The 26,036-nt window shown below is 40.3% G+C and overlaps 1 protein-coding gene across 5 annotated transcripts in view; it reads left to right on the forward strand.

Moving 5' to 3' along the window:
* ESRP1 (epithelial splicing regulatory protein 1) overlaps positions 1-26,036 on the forward strand; it is a 59,430-nt gene that overhangs the window by 9,275 nt on the left and 24,119 nt on the right. For 3 of the 5 annotated variants that reach the window (XM_013969294.2, XM_013969295.2, XM_013969293.2), the window contains exons 5-13: positions 9,786-9,884; positions 10,059-10,113; positions 11,363-11,473; positions 11,598-11,730; positions 11,839-11,881; positions 13,917-14,218; positions 17,553-17,771; positions 20,197-20,395; positions 23,487-23,655. In XM_013969294.2, coding sequence (XP_013824748.1) covers positions 9,786-9,884; positions 10,059-10,113; positions 11,363-11,473; positions 11,598-11,730; positions 11,839-11,881; positions 13,917-14,218; positions 17,553-17,771; positions 20,197-20,395; positions 23,487-23,655 — 1,330 coding nt within the window. The remainder of the gene's footprint in view (positions 1-9,785; positions 9,885-10,058; positions 10,114-11,362; positions 11,474-11,597; positions 11,731-11,838; positions 11,882-13,916; positions 14,219-17,552; positions 17,772-20,196; positions 20,396-23,486; positions 23,656-26,036) is intronic. The other 2 variants (XM_013969296.2, XM_005689231.3) reach the window with 1 other exon arrangement.

Here is a 26,036-nt window from a genome sequence, read left to right on the forward strand (position 1 = left end):
TGGCCTTATCCAGAGAGCAGGTGAAAGTGGAGAACTGTCGATTGGAGTTTATTGTTTATCCCAGTAATAGCCTCCCAAGAGCCCAGTGGAGGGAAGTATTGCCCCCTTTTTATAGCTAGGGAAACTGATGCTTTGAGGTTTTGTCTTAAGTTAGAAATGGCAGCATTTGAACCTGAGTCTGATTGCAAACATCCTGCTTGTTAACTAGGGGATAAAATTCTAGAATTTGTAAAGATTATTTGACTATTGGGTTGCCTATTTAAATAGATTATCTCCCTTATAAATTTATATTGTTTCCTGAGACTATAATATTCAGGGGGAAAGGGAAGTTAATTTTGTAAAATTTCAATCCAGTTGAAGGGTATTACATCCATATATGCTGTTTGACATTATTAGCAAATGCCATTTCACTAGTGCAGCTTTACAATATCACGGTAGAAAAAAAAAAAAAATCACTAAACCACTCTTGTCTGCCCATCCAAGTGTTAGCAGGAGTGTGTCTTTGTGTGTGTGTGTATTTCACCACTTCGTGATAGGAATAAACCATACATGTTTGTGTGGGCGTGCTACTAACGGTTGATGCTGCTGCTAAGTCACTTAGTTGTCTCCGACTCTGTGCGACCCCATAGACGGCAGCCCACCAGGCTACCCCGTCCCTGGGATTCTCCAGGCAAGAACACTGGAGTGGGTTGCTATTTCCTTCTCCAATGCATCAAAGCGAAAAGTGAAAGTGAAGTCGCTCAGTCGTGTCCGACCCTCAGTGACCCCATGGACTGCAGCCTTCCAGGCTCCTCCGTCCATGGGATTTTCCAGGCAAGAGTACTAGAGTAGGGTGCCATTGCCTTCTCCGACTAACGCGGTAACAGTGGCCTGTTTTTCCCATATAGTAAAGATGGACGTAATAGCCTTACTGGCAGAGTGGTAAGAACACGAGCTCTGGGGTCAGATTTCCTGGGGGTGAATTTACTGGACCTGCAGCCTCAGTTTCCCCATCTTGAAATGGGTGTAACTATTGTGGGAATAATGCTGTGGTTCATGCAGCCACTCAGCTACTGCCTGCCCTACCATGCACTCTCCAGTGCAGACTGGGTTGTTGAGTGTCATAGAAAAAGAAAGCCAGCTGCTGATGACTGAAGGGACTTCTTTATTGATTTAGGACCTTATCTAAACTATTTTACACCTAAATATTGTTTTCTAACCTTGTGTGAGACTGGGTATAGGCCTTTTCACATGTCAGCTACATGTTAGTACAGGTAAACTTAAGGGTTAATTTAGCTTCTCCATTGTAAAATAGTGTGTGAATGTGGTTCATTCTGCGCTTATGTGCTTGTTTTTATAAGATTTATTTTTAATTGATAATTTTACAGTATTGATTTCTGTCGTACATCAACATGAATAGCCATAGATGTACTTAGTTGTCTCCCTCTTGAGTCTGTCTCCCACCCATTCCCACCCCTCCAGGTTACCGCAGAGCCCCAGTCTGAGTCCCCTGAGTCATACAGCAAATTCCCATTGGCTTTTTATTTACTTATGTTAATGTATGTGCAACCATGCTCCTCTCTCCATTTCTCTCTCCCTCCTCCCCCACCCTTTGTCCATAAGTCTGTTCTCTGTCTGCATCTCCATCGCTGCTCTTTGAACAGGTTCGTCAGTGCCGTCCTTTCAGATTCCATATATATGCATTAACATATGATATTTGATTTTTTGACTTCACTCTGTATAATAGGTTCTAGGTTCATCCACCTCACTAGAACTGACTCAAGTGCATTCCTTTTTTTGGCTGAGTAATATTCCCTTTACCACAGCCTTATCCATTCATCTGGCGATGGACGACTAGGACGTTCCATGTTCTAGTTATTGTAAATAGTGCTGCAATGAACATTGAAATACACGTGTCTTTTTCAGTTTTGGTTTCTTCAGAGTATATGCCCTAGAAGTGGTATTGCTGGGTAATATGGTGGCTTATTTGGTTTTTTATTTAAAAAAATGTTGTTTTGGTTTCGCTGGGTCTTCGTTGCTGCAAGAAGTCTTTCTAGTTGCGGTGTCTGGACTTGTCATTGTGGTCGCTTCTCTTGTTACAGAGCATGACCTCTGGAGCACAGGCTTGGTAGAGGCTTGGGGGCTTAGTTACTCTGAGGCATGTGGCATCTTCCAGAGCAGAACCTGTGTCCCCTGCATAAGCAGGCAGATTCTTAACCACTGGGCTACCAGGGAAGTCCACTTGTTTGTTATGATTCGTTGAACTGGATCTTTGTGGTCGCACTCACCTTCGTTGCCCTTCTTAAAAAAAATAGAGGCAAATGCTGAATCCTCGCTGGTATCTTTTTGCATATGAAAGGGGTTTAAAATATCACCTAGTTAAGCTGGGTTGCTAGTTGACCTTGTTAGCTGAAGTGGGGAAGAAATTATCTTTGGCACCACACGGCCATGATGTGAGCCAAATCGGCCAGTAGTCTGGTTTGTGGTGTGTAATAAGTTAAAGTGACTAGAAATACTGTATATTCTTGGCCAGCACTCAGAGTTGTTATGTTAATTTTATGTGGTTTATTTTGATTATAAAAGTTTACTTTTAAAATGTGAGTTTGGGAATTCTAAGATAGTTGTTTTGTTGTAGAAGGCTTTTGAAAACATTATCATGGAGTCTCTCCTAATTTGTTTATCCCATATAAATGTCTTTTTCTAAGGTGGAAGTTTTTCTTTTATTTTGCTTTGGCCCCTACTTCCAGCTTATTTCTTCAGAGGTATAACTGATTTGTCAGTTCTGTGCTTTTGTTAACAATAACACCTCCTGAAGTAATAGTTGTTAGGACGAATCTCATTTTTCTCTCCCTCTTAGAAAGTGTAGGCTTCTGCGGAAGAGTTAAAACTACAGATATATGTTCCCCAGCACTTATTATACAAAAAGTTTTTGTTCTTTTAATCTTAGTTACATTCTTTTATAGTGGCATTCTTATTTGCTTCTTTCAAAGCTTACTTTAAAATATAGCAGATTATTTATACAACCTGTTCCATTATTTTATTTTATTTTATTTTGGCCACTCAGTGTGGCTTGAGGAACCTTAGTTCCCTGACCAGGGATTGAACTGTGCCCCCCTGCAGTGGAAGCACAGAGTCCTGTCCACTGGACTGCCAGGGAATTCCCTAGAACCCATTTTTTTAAATTATGCAACTCATATAAGGGTAATTTTATCATTTTCCCTTTTTTCCTTCACATAATTATAGGAAATTCAGTTCTTATTTGGAGCACTGTTTCAACTTCTTTTGTGGTCTATTCCTTTACACAGGAATTTGATTGAAAAATGTCTGGCAATATAGGCAGCTGTGTTAGACTATAAAAATGTAAACAGTAGAAGGGGAAGAAGCAAATTTTGTCTTTGGCGGGAGGTGGGGGGCTACTGTTTAATGGCAATGAAAAATGGCTTTGAGTTAGAATTTTGAATTGTGATGCAATTTTAACATGGTTTAAATTTAGTTGGTCCAGAATGCCTTTGTTTTATATATGTGCTTTCTTCTCGAAACTAAAAACTTGTTTTAAACTAGTTTTAAAAAGATGCTATTTATCAGGGAAAATTGAGTGTTCTGAAACGACATGTGTTGCCTTTCAGGCCGTCAGAAAAGGGAACTTCTTTTGAGTGGATCAGCTGATACTGAGGTGCTCTGTAAAATTTCTCTCTGAACTCTGCCTTCAGATAGTATAAGCATGGGTTAAGCCCTGAGATCTGTTTCATTGACCGGGCATCCTCCGTTCAGCTACCAGCGAGGTCTCCGAAGGTCTCCGAGATCTGTGTCAGTGCAGCCCTAGCTCAGGTGTAGCCTGAAACGCTCATTCTGTTCCCACATGTCTGGCTTTACCCTTCCGCGTTTGCTCACGGCGTGTCTCATTTGTAGAGCTGGCCAAGCCTGTTGGTGCTGTTGCGGCCGCCTCGAGGGCAGAATGAGTAAGCTGCATGACGAACCATAAATCAGGAGGCACAGACTCATCTTTCCTTCCCTCAAGATCAGACGCACGGCAGGTCATTCAGTATACACTTATGAATTGATAGCAGAAAGAATCGGTACTAAGCGTGTTTTTCTCACTCTCCTGTATGTGGTGTTCATGTTACGTTCTGGTAAGAATTACTCAAAACTGAATGAATCTTCCAAAGACAGTGGTGTGGCTGAGTGGGTGGTTTGGGCATGCAGGAGGTTGGGTGACTTTTAAAAGTTGCTAGGAGCTCAGAGCTGCTGATCTTCGTGGTGTGTGATGACTTGAAGGGAAACATGTTGGGACCTGTTATGTGGAACCAGGTTAGCCAAATGTCTACAACACATTCTTAATTCAAAAAGTCGAGTTCAGTAAAATAATTCTTCAGGTGCAGATCTATTCTACACAAACAGGGTACTTCACGTTGTTACTTCTGTTCCTTTTCACTTGGCTTTCATATATTTATTTGTTAATTATTATTTTATTACATGATTATTCCGAAAGTAGTTTCCATAGGTTGGTTTTAGACTTAAACTAGATAAAACGCCTTCTCAGCTTTAGTACAACTGAGAGGATGTCTGTTTAGATGTAATCCGAGTATTCTCAGGTTCAGATGGGATCATGACCCCTGCTAGAGAATTTAGTCACTTAGTCCTCTTTTCTGTTTGTTGGTTTTCAAACTTTAAACTTGTAATTTCGTATCGGAGCATAGCCAGTCAACAGTGTTGTGGTAGTTTTGGGTTAACAGTGAAGGGACTCAGCCATACATATACATGTCGTATATGCATTTAGAAAGCTCCTCACAAACTGTTGCTCAAAACAAATTAAACAGAGCTGTTTATCTCGGGGCGGCGAATTGCATACACATAGTCAGATCAGAACTATATGATAATTCCAGCTCCATTACCTGCCAGCTGGGAAACTTGAGTGAGATACAGAACTTCTCTCCATCTAGTTTCATCATCTGTCTGGCTTCACTGACATCCACCTGGCAGGGCTACTGCAGAAGTATAGGAGGAAGTAGTGTTTGGCACAAAATGGTGTGTAATAAATATCACTGTTATGTCAGTAGAATCTTAGAAGTTAATAGGTGCTGTGGTAGATGGAAAGAGATCAGAGGAAAGGGAACCTGTGCTCAGGAAATGCAAAGTAGAGTTGAGGAGAGTCATAGTAATATTGTATAGAAATAGTATCTAATCAACTCAGATTGATGGTTGTGACCTCCAGCAGTTGAAGGAGGCTTTGGTGCTGAGTGGGAGTGACCCATGGTCTAATTTGGTTAAGGGATTATGAAGATAAGAGGATTTTATAGGGGAGTTACCTGAGCAAAGGTGACAAGGCTTATGCCTCTTGTCACTTACAGAAGAGAAAAAACTGGTTTGAGTGGAGCATACTCTTCCCCATCCAGTTCCTTTGAAGTTTAGTTTCCCCCAAGATTCTGCTTTGGGATAGAACGTTACAATGTGGCAAATATTTCTACAGCACTCTCTATTTTGGGCAGTTTTATTCCTCCAAATCAGAAGTTAGCAATCCTATTCACTAAAGGGCTAGAGAGACCATGTTTTAGATTTTGGAGGCCACATACAATCTCTTCTTATTCTTTCTTTACAATCCTTTTAAAAACAGTAAAGCCATACTTTTCTCTGGGCTGGCCAGAAATTGAATGAGGGTCAAGGGCTGCCTTTTGCTGTGTTTTCATCCATGTTCCTTAAGGTATAGGGTATGTGTCTCTGCTGATTGGGGTTTTGCCACAGCATTAAATTGCCTTATGCAGTGTTTCCTTGGTCAGATATCTTTAAATTTTCTGTCCAGTAATGATCTCCTACATATAAAACTTTTCTCTGAATCAGTAGTAAGGGGTTAAGTTGCCACTCTTTGGAGCTGTTAGTTTTTAATGCTGTTTTTCAACCGGGGCTAGATTTTGCTCACCTGGGGACACTTGGCAAAAATCTGGAGACTTTTTTGGTGGGGGGAGGAGACATTTTTAATTGTTAAAACTGGGAGTAGGTAGAGGTTAACATGGTACTGAAAATCCTATAGTACACAAGACACCATCCCCACTCCCAACAAAGATTTATCTGCCCTACATGCCACTGATGCTGAAGCTGAGAAACCCTGCCTTTATGATGGATGGCATTGGTCTCTGTTTCTTGGATATCCTTCTCTCTTCTTCATTGTAGGCCCTTACAAGAGGGAAAGTGTTGTAAGAATTGCAGGATTCCGGATGATTGGTGGCATAGTTTACATGATATTTTATGGCTAGTCACAGCTCTTGTTTCTTAGTTCTGTAAAGGCCCTTAAAGGCCCTCCCATCTCCCCAGAAAAATTAGCACAGTTGTCTTCCTAAAGTATCTTCATCCTTTGGCTCCAGTTTTTCTGTCCTGTCATTACATTCTTTGAAAATGGCCCTGAATTAATAAATACAGTACAGTCTGCCAATGATGATCTTTTTTTTTTTAAAGCTTATTTTGCACTGGGGCATAGACACACAATGTTGTGATAGTCCCAGGTAGCAGGGAAGGGACTCAGCCACACACATACATGGATCCATTCTCCCCCACACTGCCCTCCCATCCAGGCTTCCACGTAACATGGAGCAGAGTTCCCTATGCTACACAGTAGGTCCTTGTAGGTTCTCCATTTTAAATATGGCAGTGTGTCCAGGCAACTGTAAGTTCATTCTCTAAGTATGTGCGTCTGTCTGTTTCATAAGTTCATTTGTATCGTTTCTTTCTAGATTCTCTATATGAGGGACGTCTTACAGTATTTCTCCTTCTCTTACTTCATTCAGTATGACAGTCTCTAGGCCCATCCATGTTGCTGCAGGTGGCATTAGTTCATTCTTCTGGTGGTTGAGTGATAGTTCACTGTATATACGTGCCGCATCCTCTTTGTCCATTCCTCTGTTAAGGAGGGTTCAGGCTGCTTCCAGGCTATCAGGTTGCTGTTGTCAGCAGTGCTCAGGGAACATTGGGGTGCATGTATCCTTTCAGATCGTGTTTTTCTTCAAATGTATGTGCTCAGTGCTCACACCCAAGCACGTTCTGTTTGGGGGCTTCCCAGGTGGCACTAGTGGTAAAGAACCCGCCTGCCAATGCGGGAGACAGACTCGGGTTTGATCCCTGGGTCAGGGAGATCCCCTGGAGAAAGGCATGGCAACACACTCCAGTATTCTCGCCTGGAGACAGAGGAGCCTGGTGGGTTGCAGTCCACAGGGTCACAGAGTCCGACGCAGCTGAAGCGACTGAGTACGTACGCACAAGCACGGACATATGCCCAGGAGTGGGATTGCAGGGTCCTGTGGTAGCACTGTTTTAGCTTTTTTAAGGAATCTCCCTACTGTTCTCTGTAGTGGCTGTATCAATTTACATTCCCACCAGCAGTGTAGGAGGGTTCTTCTCTCCACACCCTCTCCAGCATTTATTGTTTCTGGATTTTTTTTTGATGATACCCATTCTGGCTGGTGTGAGGTGATATCTCATTGTAGTTTTGTAGTTTTGATTCCCATTTCTGTAATCATTAGTGATGTTGAACATCTTTTCATGTGTCTCTTGGCCATCTGTATGTCTCCTTTGGCAAAATGTCTTATTTAGGTCTTCTCCCCGTTTGTTGATTGACTTGTTTATTTTGATGTTGTTAGGCATCATGAGGTGTTTGTAAATTTTGGAAACCGGTCTGTTGACAGTCGTATCATTTGCAAATATTCTCTCCCAGTCTGTGGGTTGCCTTTTTGTTCTGTTGTTTCCTTTGCTGTGCAGAAGCTTTTGAGTTGAAGTAGGTCCCCATCTCTTTACTTTTGTTTTTATTTCCCACCTTATTCTGGTAGATGGGTCGAAAAAAGATGCTGCTGCAGTTTCTGTCAGGAAGTGTTCTGCCAGCGTTTTCCTCTTAAGAGTTTTATTGTGTCTGGTCTTATATTTAGGTCGTTAATCCATTTGGGGCTTCTTTGTGTGTATGGTGTTAAAGAATAATCTAATTTCATTTTTTTACAAGCAGTTGCCCAGTTTTCCCAGCACCATCTGTTGAAGAGACCATTTCCAACATCGTGTCGTCTCGCCTCCTTTGTCACAGATTGACCAAGGACAATCATTTTAATGACCCCTGTCAGCGGTCATTACTTGGTTGCTTGAACATCTCCTGGGATTGGTTTTCTAATCCCTCAGTGGGCAGCACATTTATTGCATCACTCGGTGATTAATGTAAAGACGGAATGCAGAAATTATCCACCATTTTAGCTTGATTATCCTATGAGTATATAAAAAGGCATCTGGTGAGCTCAGATGTTTTTTCAGTCATAAAGTGACCCTCTTAAAGTGTCCTTATCATGGGTTATGAAAGTCGTTCACCTAAAATCGAGGAGCTTCAAGTATTAAATGCCTGCTTTGTGTCCTCAGCTTGTTTTATCTCATTTAATCTTCACAAAAGTCCAGGAAGGTAAAGGTGACCACAGCTTTGGCTACAAATAGCATGAAGTTTAGTGGGGTTAAGTAATTTGCCAAGGAACATATGGCTGCCATTCTGCATGCAGTATATTTAACTACAGAGAAATGTAACTGGTTGAGAGACAACAGAAGAATGATTTTGCCCAGTGTGGGGAAAAGCAATGCGATGTCTCTATTGGAGAAGGGAAAGAGGAAGCTGATGTGGATGAAACAGAAAAGGATTTTGAATTGAAAACAGAAAAGAATATTACTCATTCAGAAGACTGACCATAATTCTTGGTGGGAAAGAGATCTCTGAGTTGTTTTTACGTTGTATCTTCTTTGTTCACAGTTAAATGGTACCTACTTTTTATTAATATTTGTCTTCATTTTTTACCCATATTACAAAATACCAGTCAGAAAACATTTTTATAAAACATGTTAACAACCACCACACAGATGGCTGTCTTCATTTTAAACTCGAGAAAGGTAGTCCTATAGTATTATTTCTTATGTGCATTGTACTACACTGTGAAACTGACAACAAAGTGAATTCATGACAAAGTGACGGTAGCACTGAAACTTGAAAATAAAAGAAATGAACCATTTTAATGACTGTTGGCTTTCTAAGGTAACTGTTTTGACAAAGTCACATGCTTTAGACTGCAAATTCATAAAACCTGGCAGAAACCTCTTTTGGTTGCATCTTCAACACAACTTGAGCCATGCATTTCTTAAAAGTCATGTTTCCTGGCTTATCCAGACAGTGTACTCACGTGATCAGAAGTCACATTGGTCACGGTTGGCCCTGAGTACTGGAATTGTTTCTACACATCTACTCTGAAAAGACAAGCATTTGTTGCCATCCAAGATAGCTGTGTTATGGGACTCCAAAAATCTTGTAGAAAGGAGTTCAGGATAAAAATAGTATCAGAGATACAATGTTGTCAGTAATCTGAAAAGTTTTTGAACATTAGGCTTAAAGCCATTTAATACCTTGTGATTTTGGTAGATGTAACTATATCTTTAGGTCAGCATGGTGGTTGCCTGTGTGTGCTGTAAAGGTAAGGGAAGGATTCTGTTAATTTCACTGTATACTTCATGGTTTGACAGTAAAGTGCTCATTATTCGTGCATTCTCTACCCCTCAATAAACATTTTATTCCTGGTATTATTCCTCAGGACAGAATTGTTTGGCCATCTTAGTCCAAAGGGGCAATTGGGTACTTCAAAAACTGTGGGTGAAGTCCAGGCTGATGGGAAACAACTATTCTGAGATTTCAAAGAATTTTCAATCAAGATGCATTTTACTTGACTTCCTGGCTCCACGACAGTTTAATTTGGGGTTAAAAGCAAGCTCATTTTACCTCCCCAAAATATTTCCTTAACTTAATTTCCCAGGTTTAAATTTTGAGAAGAATAGTTCAGCCTCCCGGTATGGAGCATCTCAAGTTGAAGATATGGGAAATATAATCTTAGCAATGATTTCAGACCCTTATAGTAAGTACTGGTGTTATAACAATAGGGACCTAGAATCTGATCCCATCCACTTTCTGTCACCTATGCTTCTGAGTCCCATTCTGCCCCACCCCCCCCACCACCACACACACCCCCACACACACACTCACAGCTTTTTCTCCAGCTAAAAGGATGACTTGTATGTTCTCATTTTAGATCACAGATTTTCAGATCCAGAGAGAGTAAATTACAAATTTGAAAGTGGCACTTGGTAAGTACTTGCATACTACTCCATTGGAGTCTTTCAATGTGTTTGTATTCATATTGTGGTATTTAACTCCCCTTATATTTTAGTGACTTTACTGACCCTTTTGGCTATCCATTTTCTACTCTTACGTCATTCATTAATGGAGATTGTGATTTAAAGTGAGCTTGGATGTGGGGATTAACATTTAATGAAATATTTGTATCCTTAGTCACTGAGACCTTAGGGACATCTTGTGTTCCTATCTGTAATTTTGAGTTTAGCCTCTCTGAACTGTCCTCCTCACTGGAAAATTTCCAAGGGGGAAAATCCTAGGGCTTAAAAGAGTTCACAAGGTTTTTGCTGAGATAATTTTAAGCATGTTCTATCAGCTCCTACTTTAAAGCACAGGAAATAACTGGGGAGAAGTATGAAATGCTGGTATCTCCGTTTGTGATCACAGGTAGACCTATTTGTACATCACTGCACTGGCTTGCGTGAGATTACTTGATGCCTGAAGTGAACAGAAACTTCTGACATCTTTGCCCATTAGAGAGACACTGAGGCCTATTGAGTTGTGGGAAAAGTGACTCATTAAGAAAATGTCCTCAAAGTACTGAAAATAAAAATGTGGGAGGAATAGAACATCAAAAGATGTCAAAATACAGAATAGGTGATTTACAAATGACTCATTAAGGTATGGGAACTCCCAAGCATTTCCATAAACACTCTATGATGCCTCCCTGTTTGATAGGGGAGATATTTTAATGGCAGACTTCTGACCATGCACACGCATTACTGATGTGGGTTAATTACCAGCTTTATGGGAATCTTAAGTTTTTGCGGTCAAGCTGGATTTAAACCCCACTGGTGTACTGGCCAGATCAGAGAATGAGTTTAAACCTATGCTTCTCATCTCTAGGAACTTAGAGGCCATCAGGGTATTGGGAGGATTTTTCTTCCTATGAATTGATCTTAGGTTCTTGTGAGAACAAGGAAGCAGGAACTTAGCTGATAGGCGGTTTGCTGGGTGATTAAGCTGTGCTGAACTTGCATAGGGCATTGCCTTTTTGTAGTTACGCACCTAAAGAGTACTTTGAACTATATACCCAGAGAATTTTTGAAGTTACGAAGTATAGTGGGCAGTATGACAAGTTTGTCTGAACTCCAAATGAAGAATAGCTCAAGTGCAAATAGGCCAGGTGTCTTAGGAGGGGGTAGTACGTCAGACTGCCTAGCATTAATCACGTAAGCTGAAGTTTTGCTTGATCCACAGCAGCAAGATGGAACTTATTGATGACAACACAGTAGTCAGGGCACGAGGTTTACCATGGCAGTCTTCGGATCAAGATATTGCAAGATTCTTCAAAGGACTCAATATTGCCAAGTTGGTTTTTCCTTAATCTCTATTTGACTTAACAGCCCCAAGGGGATAAATAGATACTGTGTCATTTTCCTCCTCACTGTTGTTTTTTTCCCCCCATTGTTTTCTGTTCGGTTATTTTTCAAAGGGGCGGTGCAGCGCTTTGTCTGAATGCCCAGGGTCGGAGGAACGGAGAAGCCCTGGTTAGGTTTGTGAGCGAGGAGCACAGAGACCTAGCTCTGCAGAGACACAAGCATCACATGGGGAGCCGGTACATCGAGGTACGTCCTCAGCCTGACAGGTGCCGTCTGACAGGCCTGGCGTCTTGAACAAGTGTGCGCGTCAGAAGGCTCAGAAACTGCATTTCATTTCCCTTTGTCTTTCCTTAGGTTTACAAAGCAACAGGTGAAGATTTTCTTAAAATTGCTGGCGGTGAGTACCTTTCATACAATGTGGCTATACTGAGAAGGATCTAAAATTTTACTTATATACCAAATGCAGATAAATACAATCATGAATGTCTTTTTACTCCCAATGAAACGTAGGAGTTGACTTTTATTCTTTTGACAGGAGGAAGAAATATCCAGTGGTATCAGGTAGTGTAACACTTGTCCTAAGGCTTAAGTCAACCAACTGTAGTTAAATAGCAATTAAACATATTTCTATACAAAGGCCAAAGGGTACATGTAAAGTCACGTACAAAGGGAAAGAGTCGTTCATGAAAGAAATTAAATAGTCTGAAAACTTTCAAACAGCCGTAACGGCCGTACCCGAATACCTGGAATCGTTGCATATCTGCTTCTAATTTTTCTCTCAACTTCATAACTCATCAGTGGCCAGGAACATGGTAGCTTTCTGGCTTCTAGTATTTTAGAATACGTGATGTTTGAAGTAACATGGTCAAGAAGAAGTAGGAATAGGAAGTCTTTATCTAATTCTGGAGTGATTTGTAACTGTAAAACCTAAAAATAATAAATAAAAAATGTCAACTGTGGTTTGTCCAGCAGATGTTTCTCTTTGCTCATATTGCTTTAATTTCCTTTCTCCTTTTAGTATATTATGAATATCTTCTTAAATATCTCAATGTTCCTTAGTGCTCATTGCCAGGCTTCCCAGGTGGCGCTAGTGGTAAAGAATCCACCTGCCAATAAGCAGAAGCACAAGATGACGGGTTGATCCCTGGGTTAGGAAGATCCCCTGGAGAAGGAAATGGCAACTGACTCCAGAATTCTTGCCCAGAAAATCTCATGGACAGAGGAGCCTGGTGGGCTACAGTCCATGGAGTCACAAAGAGTTGGACATGACTTAGCACACATATGCAATTATATTTACCATAATTTTTTATGAAAACAATCATATTGGAAGTAAGCTCCAATTGCCCAACTTTTCACTCGATAAGTATGTTGCAGTGAATATTTATTTATCTCTGTATGTGCCACTCATTAAGATAAATTCCTAAAAACGGGATAACTAGATCAAAGAATATGGACATCTTAAGGGGTTTTGGACACATATTGCCAAAATATGCTAAAGTAGCTTTCACTTAAATACAGAAAACTTTTATACCCCTTCATTATCATTTTGTTATTTATCCCTGATAAAAATGTTTACAACTGTAAAACTTGTAGTAACAACATTCTGTTAATACAATTTGCTGATATATTTCTTGCACTTATTTCTTGAAATAAACCAAGGTTTCCAAATTAAAAACTTCAAGTTAATAGGGTTTCCAGTGTTTGATATTCATTGGGCATAAAGTATACTTGGAGGTGCTATGGTCCTGAGGTTCCATGGTAGATAACATTGTACATCGCAGGTGGCAGAGTTGACTGAGTGTTTATTTGAGTATTTGCCACAAGGCAGCATTGTACAAAATGCTTCATGTTCAGCAGAGTATTGATAAATGTTGAAACTAGCTGCCAAATGTGTTCATTATCCTCTCTACTTGAGTATGTTTGGACCTTTCCTAATAAGTAATTAGGAAAACAATAACAAAAATCACTAAGTGCTTTGTATGTAATCACTTATTCTCATAATTTATGAGGTAGGTAATTTTACTCCCATTTTACAGATGAGCACACTGAGGTACAGAGATTAAACCTGACTGAGGCCACAGCCTGGAAAATGATAAAGCCACCGTTGCACCCAGGCATTCTAGCTTCAGGGCCTGTGCCCTTAACCACCACGACTAGTTACTTCTTCTTCAAGAGTATGATTGTTGGTCCATGATTTAACTGTATGGCTACTTTCTTAAATTAAGAGAGGTATTTTATGAAAATGGTAGAGGGGAAAGTTTCAAGTTAATTGGAAGTGAGTTCTGATTCCTGGAATGTTACTATGAATTCTTTGGTTAGTGCAGGTCTTAATTATAAATTCAGGACATTGCCAAAGATGTCACCATTTTAACTTTGGTGAAGTTGATGTCTTAACCGTTTCTCCCTGTGCTGCCTGCTGTTTGTCTTCCCAGGTACATCCAATGAGGTGGCCCAGTTTCTCTCCAAGGAAAACCAAGTCATTGTCCGCATGCGGGGGCTCCCCTTCACGGCCACGGCTGATGAAGTGGTGGCCTTCTTTGGACAACATTGCCCCATCACCGGGGGGAAGGAAGGCATCCTCTTTGTTACCTACCCAGATGGTAGGCCCACAGGGGATGCTTTTGTCCTCTTTGCTTGCGAGGAATACGCACAGAACGCACTGAGGAAGCATAAAGACTTGTTGGGTAAAAGATACATCGAACTCTTCAGGAGCACAGCAGCTGAAGTTCAGCAGGTTGGTGGCTTTGCCTTATTTCTATCCTCTTTTTGCTTAATTTATTTTTTAATTGAAATATAGTTGGTTTGCAATGTTTTAGGTATATAGCAAAGCAATTATATATATTATTTTAATTATATATTCTTTTAATTATATATATAATTATATATATATATTCTTTTTCAGATTTTTTCCATTATAAGGTATTATAAGATTGAATATAGTTTCTATTCATTATTTCAGATCCCACATTATTCAGTGTGCTAAAATAAAACTTGGAAATTACAGAAAGTATAAGCACATAAAAAAGTCTTATTCTGTAACTAAATGAGAGCCACTATTAATATACAAAAAAAAATTCAGTCTTTAATTCTGTGTCTAACAGCAGCATATAATTCATTTAGAAAGTCTATTTGCCGGGTTTTGTTTTGTTTTGTTTCCTGTCATTAGAAATTTCTAGGTAAACGTGCTAATAAAATGGTCAGTTTCTGATTGATTTCTTTAGAACTGGATATAGGGAAATAAGGTTTTAATGTCTTGCCAAATTTATTTCCCAAAAGGCTTGATCAGTTTCATACTGCTGGGAGAGTGCAAAGTGTCCTTTTGTCCTGCTGCTGGTCATCCCTTTCAGAACTGAGCACTCTTTTTGAGACACGGACAGAGCAGTCAATTCCCGAAAACATGCCAAGATCTAAGCATAAAACCATCTCTAGGGTCTCAAGCCTTTTAGCTGTTCTTCTTGACTTACAAGCTGATCATTTCACTTCAGGGGTCAGTTAGCTTTGCACCTGAGATCATGTTGACTGTTTTCACATGGCTCTTCAACTTATTCTACTTGATTCGATAGTAGGATATAGTCATTTTAGTGATTTTCTTTGGTCTTTTTTGCAAGCAGTTCAGACACTGACTCTACTGTTACTTCAGTGAGTTCCTAATATGATTTTGTCTAGCTTCTGCAAAGCCCATTGTAATGATTTAAAATAGTTCTCCAAAGTTAAATAGAACCATCATCTGCTAGAATATCAGACTGATTTTATGCTGAAATAAATGTAAGCGAAATGCTACATTTATTCTGTGTTCTATTGTACTGGTGCTCTTGAATCTTAAACTATGAGCATACTTGTAGTATAATCAATTGTACTTGTTGAAAGTGAGAATCCTAAATTCTGAATCTCTTAAATATGCTGAGCATGCTCAAGGCTTAAAACATCCTGCCCAAACTAGAGGGCGGGGGGTGAAACTTTTATTTTAGATCTTTAATTCAAAAGAACTGTTTCATGGAAATCATGCCCTAGAATGTATTACCCCAGAGCCTTGGCGGCGGCTGCTGCTACTGCTGCTAAGTCACTTCAGTTGTGTCCGACTCTGCGACCCCAGAGACGGCAGCCCGCCAGGCTCCCCCGTCCCTAGGATTCTCCAGGCAAAAACACTGGAGTGGGTTGCCATTTCCTTCTCCAGTGCATGAAAGTGAAAAGTCTAAGTGAAGTCGCTCAGTCGTGTTCGACCCTCAGCAACCCCGTGGACTGCAGCCTACCAGGCTCCTCCGTCCATGGGATTTTCCAGGCAAGAGTACTGGAGTGGGTTGCCGTTGCCTTCTCCAGCTACTGTTTGTTTATTGGCTTGGATGTAGAGTATGCTGTCTCTATGACTCTGCCATAGATGGTTTTGAGTGTAGCGGGCAGTTTTCTCTTTCCTGCCTCCCATCTCTAATAATTTATTTTAATACGTGCTGAAGTAGTCTTAGACTTTCCGCTGTCTTTGTTACTAATAATCACTTAACTCAGAATCTTTTTACTCACCTTCTGTTTGGCAGGTACTGTAGGTGCTAGACCATTTCCTGTCCCAAGTTTGTTTATAACCACATTTGTTTTCTATTCATGTTCTTCCCCCCCTAATGTTTGTACAGTGTCTGGATTGTTTGTATATTTTCTTAAAGTCTTGCTTTCTCTTTGGCTGTGTTGTGTTTACTTTTTATTACTGTCACCTCTTGTTCACCTAGCAGTTGGACAGGCTGTGAGTGAGGAAGTTAGGGCAGTTTGGGGGGAGTTCATGGATTGTCTTATATTTTTAGTTATGAGCTGGTAACTAGTTGGGCTTCCCTCCTAGCTCAGTCGGTGAAGAATCTGCCTGCAATGCCGCCTGGGTCTGATTCCTGGGTTGGGAAGATCCCCTGGAGAAGGAAAGGGCAACTCACTCCAGTATTCTTGCCTGGAGAATCCCATGGGCAGAGGAGCCTGGTGGGCTACAGTCCATGGGGTCCCAAGAGTCAGACACGACTTAGCGAATAGACCACCACCACATGAGATGATAAAGGCTACAGTGGTAAATGGTTCAGAAATCTTGGGGATTCCACACGTGGCATTTGCACAAGGACCTCCTCGTATTATTAGCTAATAGGCGTACTCTAAACAACAACAAAAGTAGACAACATCTTTGTAGCACCAGTTTTGCCTGGGAGCAATTCTTCTCCACTCCAAAATGTTCCTGACCTCTCATCCATTCTCAAGAGAGCTGAATTCCATGAATTTAAAAGACAGGATCCTCTCTTTAGCCACTCTCTCAAATTCACATGGAAATTGATTTTTTATTTTCACTAATGGATTTTTTTTTCAGGTTTATGTTATCCAGGCATTCTGCTTTACATATCATTATAAATGTGACATATTTTAATGTAATTGAGTCACTATTTGACCTGTGGTTCCTTTACTGGGTCGTTTTCTTTATATTCTTGGGTTTGGAGGTGAAATGTGAAGATAATATTGAGAGCACAATTTAGTGAAATGAAATCTAATAGGTTGTCCATAAGTCCGCATTTTAACAATATGTCCTGAAAAGCAGCAGACTTGAAGAGTACTTTCTCAAAGCAGATAGTGATGCATTTGTCTGTGGGAGAGGGTGAGGGTGGGATGATTTGGGAGAATGGCATTGAAATGGTATATTATCCTGTGTGAAATGAATCACCAGTCCAGGTTCGATCCATGATACAGGGTGCTCAGCGCTGGTGCACTGGGATGACCCAGAGGGTTGGTATGGGGAGGGAGGTAAAAAAAAAAAGTCCTTAATCTAAGTTCATTGTGTTGTGTGTGGCATATACCTCAGAATGCCTCTAAAAAAAGTGGGCTCACGATCTCCCAGCTGAAAAGCATGAATGACTTTCTCTGTGAATGCTTCTCAGACTATGATGCTGGTTGATCACCCGGGGATCTTGTTAAACTGCAGACCCATATGGACTGAGTTGGGGTGGAGCTGAGAGGATGCATTTCTAGCCATTCCCTAGGGACGCCAGCCCTGGCCTGCAGGCAGCATTGCAATAGCGAAGCTCTAACTGACTTCTGTTTTGCTCCGAGCACAGGTGCTGAATCGATTCTCCTCGGCTCCTCTCATTCCACTTCCAACCCCTCCCATTATTCCAGTCCTACCTCAGCAGTTTGTTCCCCCTACAAACATTAGAGACTGTATACGCCTTCGAGGTCTTCCCTACGCGGCCACAATTGAGGATATCCTCGACTTCCTGGGGGAGTTTTCCACTGATATCCGAACTCATGGGGTCCACATGGTATTGAACCACCAGGTAAGAAAATCACTTACTGGAAAGCTGATTTGCTGCTTCTTATTAAAGACACTCTTCAGTAAACAAGTAACAATTGTTCATCTGTTTGTATAGTATGTTTTGCAGGAAAAATGTAACTATAAATGCAAGAGATCTTTTAAGATGAGCTCCAGAAAGAATGCTGGAGTTGGTATAGTAATTCAGATTCAGCTTTGATTCCATTATCACATACATGCACCAAGTCATCAATAGCATCAGGTCAGAGAAAAAGACGTTATCAGCATTTTACTACTGCAAGCACCGAATTCTGCTGGAGTGAGAACGCAATCATAGACAACATTTAAAAGCAATAAACATGTCTGTGCTCCCACGTATTTTGTATCCATAGATGATTTAGAAATGGGTTATTTCATGTAGCTATCAAATCACATTTAGTAGAATGCAAACTCAGAAAGAATTTGTATCTATACCACTTGGAACAGTATGTGATCATAAGAGACATTCAAATGTATTAGTGTATTTGCGTGCGTGCTAAGTCATTTCAGTCGTGTCCAGTTCTTTGTGACCCACCCAACTTCAGCCCGCCAAGCTCCTATGTCCATGGGATTCTCCAGGCAAGAATACTGGAGCGAGTTGCCATGCCCTCCTCCAGGGAATCTTCCTGAGCCAGGGTTCAAACCCGCGTCTCTTACGTCTCTTGCTTTGGCAGGCGGGTCTTTACCATTAGCGCCACAGTTGTTGAGAATCCTCTGAAAAATCTAACAGATTCTTAAAGTATGCAATATATATTCTAAGCATATTAAAAATAGGTCTCAGCTTGGTATCTCTTGCTCTTTAAATAAAATTAATTATATTAGTTGCTGGGCAATTTGCCAGTATGTTGTGTTATCATAAGCAGGACAGAACTCTAAATACCCATATAGCATGTAATTCTAATGAAAGTTTTGGAACTATTTATTAAAAAGCCAGGTTGTATTAATTTTTGAAAAGATGTTTTCTGTGCATTACAGTCTGAATGTAGGTTTGTATTAGAAATGCCCACTTTCTCTAAACTGCTAGTTTCCCACTTTCTGTTCTCTTGTGAAGATGGGTCACATTCATAACCATAATCCTGTCTCACTGGAAAGTGCATGCCACTGGGTATAGGGAACCAGAAGATATTGAGTCCCCGGTTGATGCTCCACACTAACACGTGCTCACTCTTAGGTCACTTTTGAGCTATGTAACTTTTTATCCAACTAGGACTCCTCTCGGCATGTTTCACTGATGGGAGTCCTTTTGAATCAAATTCCCCACAATTCAGCATCACCAGAGAATTGTCTGGGTTCTGAGTCACCATTTCTAGTAATCTAGGGGCCATTATTACTCTTTGATTAACAACTGTGGACAGATTTGCCTCTTATTGACCCTTGTGACCTACTGTGATTGCACCTGGGAGAAGTGCTTCTTTGATGACGGACAAGCTCTTAGCTGCCTCGAAGATGTTAGTTTTCCATCTTGGACTGGGTTTCCCTGGTGTCCTTAATTTCCCTGGTATGGTAACTCTGATGGTAACTTGCATGGTAATCATTTGCCATAACTAGTCCCTTAGAGACTTGAAAGAAACCCATAAAATTTAAAAAAAAGGAGTCTTATGAGCCAGTTGTATCTTTCTTTCTCTCCCATAAAATGTCTATGCTAAATAGGACTAAGGCATTCTGGTCCTGTGTAGCAGAGATCCACCAGCTTTGTTTTAAATAGGATTTTTAGCAAGCTGTTAGTAACCGAGGAAATGTCTATAATACCTGTTGCCCAAGGTTTAAAATGGAGATACAAAGAAAGAGGTGCGAGAAGGGCTCCCTCTCAGTGCTGGGGCTCCGGCTCCGGCCACCCTTCACCGCACTCTGCAGTCCCAGCTCCTCTCCTCCTCCCTGCCTACAGGCCACATCCCAAGCTAGGCAGGCTTCAGGAAGGAGGAAAAGGCATGTTACTCGTCAGTGAGGGACAGACTGGAGAGCCCATAGAGAACACTGGTTTGTTCATTTTCGTGTAGGAGGATGGGTAAAGCTCTAATACTGGTTCTGTTACTAGCTTTTCTCAGTTGAGTGAGATTTAATCAGATTTTTTAGAAAGGGAAAAACCCAGTGTACAATCCTATAGTTTGAAACCGTAATCACAAGGAGACCCTTTCAAAAACCCATAAATCTAATTCTAGTTGATAAAAACCCAAAAAGGATCACTGTCAGCTATGAGCTCTCAAAACTTACTTCTTCAAGGTTTTGTGGGCAATTCTGTTAATTAGGTGATGAAACATAAGTCAGGTTTCAGTAGATCTTACTGTCACCCAGATTTTGTGGCTAAAATGTCTGTACCATGGGTGATTGTCACTGTGCATGTTTTGTAAGCAACCACTTCCTTGTTGAAGGAGACAGTCTCCTTTTGTTTTTATTCTTCCTTACGCGCTCAGGGCCGCCCGTCAGGAGATGCCTTTATCCAGATGAAGTCTGCGGACAGAGCATTTATGGCTGCACAGAAGTGTCATAAAAAAACCATGAAGGACAGATATGTTGAAGTCTTTCAGTGTTCAGCTGAGGAGATGAACTTTGTGTTAATGGGGGGCACTTTAAATCGAAATGGCTTATCCCCACCGCCATGTAAGTTACCATGTAAGTTTTTCTTGGGTCTTGGCGCTATTCTACGCTATATGCTGGTAGGTGCTTAAGCTGCTTTCATAACTTTCTGTGCCCCTGGTTCTTTCTAAGGCAGGTGAGGTGGTTACATAAGGCTTTCCCATCTGAAATCTGTAGTATCTGGTAATCATTTAAGACCTTGGTTGTGGACACCCATAATTAGAGATGCTACATATACCTCCTTTCAAATTATATTCTTGCTTTTCCAATGATAAGCACTTGATTTCTGAAGCTTAGTGTGCTCAAGATAAGCACTGACTCTGGGAGGCAACCTGGCTATGTAGATATTTTAATACGCATTTAAAGGTTAAATATAACAGATCCTTTTTGTTTTTTTCCTGCAACATATTGTGGGTTGTTGTTTTTGTTTTTTTTTTTCCAAGCAAAGGGTGATTTGATGCCCATTTTGCATTTTTAATTTTTTGAGCATTAAGTATTTTGGGGGAAGGATAACCTGAAGAGCATCTCTCTTGCTGTCCAGGATATCTGGAATGAGCAGTTTAGTAAAAACTAAAATGCGTAAATAAATTAGCCAAAGTTACCATTGGATCACAGGATCAGTGCTTAAATCAAGCCGTGCTGTTGCTCATTGGCACCTGGGTGCAAGCCATCTGGAATCCTGTTTGAGAGGAATAAGCCCTTTAGCATGGAGACCAAGTTCTGGTTCACAACTAAGGAGCATCTGGAGATCTGATGTTCGAAACTTGAATTCCTGAGAAAGTTTTCAGTTTTGAATAAGACTTTTTCTTAGGAAGTATGTTGGGTATGTTTAAAGAATGTAGCACTCAAAGTATAGTCTAAAGATAACTAAGAAAGTGAACTGGATGGTGTGCTTGATTCCAGTAAAATGTGGAGTGTTAAGACATCACTTTCTAGTAAAGAGGAATCCATACCAATAAACCTATTTGATAAACTGTTATTCATAGAACATTTGGTAGGGCTTAATCCTTTATTGCCCTTGGAATTCCTAAATGCTAATATTCCATTTATCTGCTGCTTGCTGTTGGTGAATATCTAAGAATTGATCACTAATGACTATAAAGTTTAAAACATTCTTATTGGGCCAAAGTGGATATCTTAATACAATCTGTTGTGTGTTTCCTGTCCATAAACCACTGATAATATCAGTAACTTTTGCGATTTCCTTTATTGATAATCTATCAAGCATTGTAAGATAAGGGAATTTCTCTATCGTGTATAACCCCAATTCTTTTACTGTGATACATTTTTACTTCTCTCTTCCTAGTGAAAAAAATGGTCATTACAGGCTTCATAAGACTTGTATTTCTCTTTCCCCCATCACAAACCCTAAAATAATAATTTTTCAAAATTTAAATGCATTTTTACATGAAAACTTACTTCCATATTTTTATTTCCTTCTGAAGATTTTAATTAAAATTCAGCTGTTTGTCATTTTAATGGAAGAGTTTGCTAATTAAAAAAAATTAGAACCAGTTTGTGCACGCTATCGTGCTTGTTCTGGTAGTTTAGTCGTTTAGTCATGTCCGACTCTTGCCACCCCTTGGACTGTAGCCTGCTGGGCTCCTGTGTCCGTGGAGATTCTCCAGGCAAGAATCCTGGGGTGGGTTGCCATTTCTCTCTCCAGGGGTGCTTGTTCTGCTGCACTTACTTTTTTCTGCCAACTCACTTTAGGTGACCCTCTCTTTATGACTTAGGTGCCTCAGTTCTGTTTGCCCTTTTTCTGGACTTTTTCAGGCCAGGGATCATAATTCTAAAATTATCTACACACTAGGTATCTAACCTGTAACAGTTTTTGATGGATATGAAGGAGGCACCCCAAAATTGAATATGAGATCACTATGTTAGTCTTGGGTTTCTGGTTTGTTTGGAGGGGTTGGGGTTTTTCGGTTTTGTTTGTTTTTGGCTGCACTGCTTGGCTTGCAGGATCTCAGTTCCCCAACCAAGGACTGACCTAGGCCACGGCAGTGAAAGCCCAGAACACTAACCACTAGGCCACCAGGGCACTCTCGGGTCTCGGGTTTGTGTACCCTTATTCAGCTAACTTACTCATCTCCAGAAACACACAGAAACCTCTAAGAAGACCCACAGACAGTAGAGGTTTTCATGTGAAAAGTTATCCATTGGGCCTCAGCTGTTTGCAAAATATATTAGGTGATCCTAGGTTTGAAAATTGAAGATAGGGACCCCACATTCAGGCTACCACTCAATTATCTCTCTTGTTGGGTGCAGATGTCCTGAAGAGTTGTGCTCATCCCACACATTAAAGCTAGGGACCAGCAAGTGGTCTGACTTAAGTGAGTTGCTGTCTTCAAAGACTTTGCATAGCCAGAAGACAAAAAATCCTGTCCTTTCTAATCTAATCTGAATCCACTTTTCATCAGCTGACTCTCAGGAAGACTTACACATATTATTTCTTCAGGATTCTTTTTCAAGGAATCTGACTTTTTTACTTTTTTTTGCACTGGTCTGAAGATGTCCATTCATTTTGAACACCCACCTTCTGGGTTGCCTTGAAGTGTGCACAATACAGAGATAATCTACTTTTTGGTTACTCTGCTCTGTCACGGTCTATGCTTCGGCATAGCACATGGTCCTGGCGAATAGTATTTTACCCTAACTGTGCTGTGCTGTAGAATCGATAAAAGGATGGACTGGCAGTGTAGCTCTCAAAAGGGAAAAAAAAAAAGCTTTTAGTTTGAAGTTACACAAGATGTCAGTCTGTCCTGTGTTTCTTTCCTCGAAGAGTGAGTTTGTGGTTTCTTGCACTTAGGAGCAGGGTTAAAAAAAGAAAAGAATAAATTGTGTCACGAAATTTTGAGAAGACTTGAAAGTCCACTTAGAACCATTTTTTTTTTTTTCCCCCAAATTTCAAACTAAGAACCATTCTTTAGGTAGATGGAGTGTGTGAGATTTGAGATTGCTCCTAGGTATTATCTATGTAATCAAAAGGCAGTTGCCTGGGACGGTATGCAGAACTGGTCTCTTTCTTTCAAATGTGTGTATAGAAGGGTGACCTCATGGCCTCAGTGCTTGCATGCGTCAATATCACTAATGTATCTCAAGGTCTCTCTCTCTGTTTGTTTAGGCCTGTCCCCTCCCTCCTACACATTTCCAGCTCCTGCAGCAGTTATTCCTACTGAAGCTGCCATTTACCAGCCCTCAGTACTCCTGAACCCACGAGCACTGCAGCCCTCCACGGCGTACTACCCCGCGGGCACCCAGCTCTTCATGAACTACACAGCGTACTACCCCAGGTAAGGCTCACAGGAACAAAGGACTTTTGATAGCCGCTACCTGAGTCCACAAAAGAATGTCACCCGCCACGTGGAAGGTTAGCATGGCAGGCTGCAGTTTTTGGTCATATATATCTCTGTCCAAGAAGGTTGTTTCAAGACAACCAGAATGTTTATTTTTTTTATCCATCTCTTATTGACAGCATAGTCTTTTCGATTACTTGTGTATACAACTTTCCCTTTTTCCTTCTGTTTTAGGGTTGTTCGTGAGTTAGCCCAGTAATCATTATAGAGTGACAGTATCATGTGAATGAATTACAAAACAAGAAAATCTGTGGTGAAGGCAGTTAATTTTTAAGGATTCATGTCAGCCCAAAGTAGATAAAAACTGTTTTAAATTTTATAGGGCTTGTATTCTTTCCCTTCTAAGTCTTTACTAACAAGTCCAGAATGAGATTTTTCAGTACTTTCTTAGACTCAACATATTTTAAATCTGATTGTTTTTAGTTGTTCTCAATTTCTTGGAGGCAACAGGATATAATGGAGAGAAATTCATCAGTCTCATCTCTTCTACCTACAGCAGTTCACTTAACCTTTCTGGTTCTTAAACAGTGATGGGATCAGCCATGTTTCTGGAGTCCCTGAGTCCCTCCCAGGTCTGATTGCCTGTGATTCTAACTTGGATATATAATAACTTCTCATTCTCAATCTTCTTTTCAAAAAAAATGTTAAATCTTTGTTTAGTTACTAACCAGTTCACTTTATTAAAATAAAAAATTTTACTTTGGCACAAGCAATATTGCTCAAAAAAATTTTTTTTAAGGTACACAAGGGTCTTGTTTTTGCCTTCTCAAGCTATTTAAAATAGATGTGTTGAATACATCCACCAATGTACCTGTGAGGTTTTGACCTGGAACTTACCTGTCTGATCTCTAGAATTATGCCACACTGTGGCTTTTTATTTTTGTTGCTTGTTTGTTTGTTTGGCTGGGGAGTTTCGTTGGCCTTGCGGCATGCCTTTCGGGATCTTAGTTTTCCCGACTAGGGATCAAACCTGAGTCCCCTGCAGTGGGGTGTGGCGTCCTAGCCACTGGGCCACCAGGGAATTCCCGATCCCACTGTATTTCCATGCCCTCTCCATCTACAGCTTCCTCACAGGGAGCAAGACCATTGAGATCTTGGTGGCAGTGAAGCTTGCAGCCAATAAATTTATTTTTTTAGGAATTTTAAAAACTTTCATTCTTGTTTTTAAATGGAAAATATTGAAAATTTTCTTTATTGGGGAAGAGCAGTGAGAAAGCATGATAATCATCAGCTGACCATCTTTTGAAAATTTGAAAAGGCCTAGAAGCATGAGTAATTATTCTGGGTTGCGTACTGTGTCAGGCACCCTCTCCAGTCCCAATCTGTCAGCTTCTCTGGAGCCTGTGACAGTCACTTGCTGGTAGCAGCTCTGGTTATAAGAAAGATCTTGGTCTTTCTTGTGCCATCAGAATGCCAGGAGTGGGATGCTCTGTGCCCCTGGGTGTCAGGGGCACTTCCTTGTGCCTGTAATACACTTGGAGAGCATCCAGTTCCATCATTGCCTTGCTCTCTAGACACTGTTAAAAGAAGGAATCTCTTAGAAATAGTTTCCCATCATAGTGAGTTGGGAGCTTAAGTCTGGAACTGAAGCCCCAAAGGCAAGAGAAACTGATTTATAGCTTAATAGTTCCTGTAATTTTTTTCTACCAGTAGTTTTAAAGTTTGTAATGTCCTCCTTATTAAGTCTAAGAGGATAAAAGTAATGAGTAAAAGTAGATTCAGATTTTACATAACTCTAAGTCCAAAAGTAACCTCAGTTATCAATTTGAGAACATCTGTGTGCTTGTAAATGTGACATACTAACATATGCTTGGTTTGTCTTTTCAACTTGCTAGTATGTCACTGACTTCTTGCCTAAGGAATATCTGCAAATTTACCTCACTCTTGTAACTTCCCATGATAACTAACAAGTTACTTCCCATTCATGTAACTTTCTAAGAATGAAAACATGTCATAATTTTAAAATTCCTGTATTTTTATAGACATCTAATTGTATCTTTCTCTATTAAACCTCATACTGATTGTTAAATACTTCTATGGAACAATTCCACAAAAGTGGGATTTTTAAATCTTGCTTGTGTGTTGTATTTAAATTAATATTTCCACATAACTCCTAGTATGTTTCATTATTTGAATTTTCATTTCCCTCATTCTAGGAAAGTATACACACGAACAAAGTGTTCAAACATTGGAATGTTCTGTTAACCAGACTTAAAATCTGATATAATCTAAAAAAAATATTCCAAAAGCCATCAAATATTTCATAGTTTTGGGAGAACACCGCTAATTTCTAACCTCACATGACTCTGTAATGTAAA

This window comes from Capra hircus, chromosome 14, assembly GCF_001704415.2.
Source record: "Capra hircus breed San Clemente chromosome 14, ASM170441v1, whole genome shotgun sequence".
NCBI classification, from domain to species: domain Eukaryota; kingdom Metazoa; phylum Chordata; class Mammalia; order Artiodactyla; family Bovidae; genus Capra; species Capra hircus.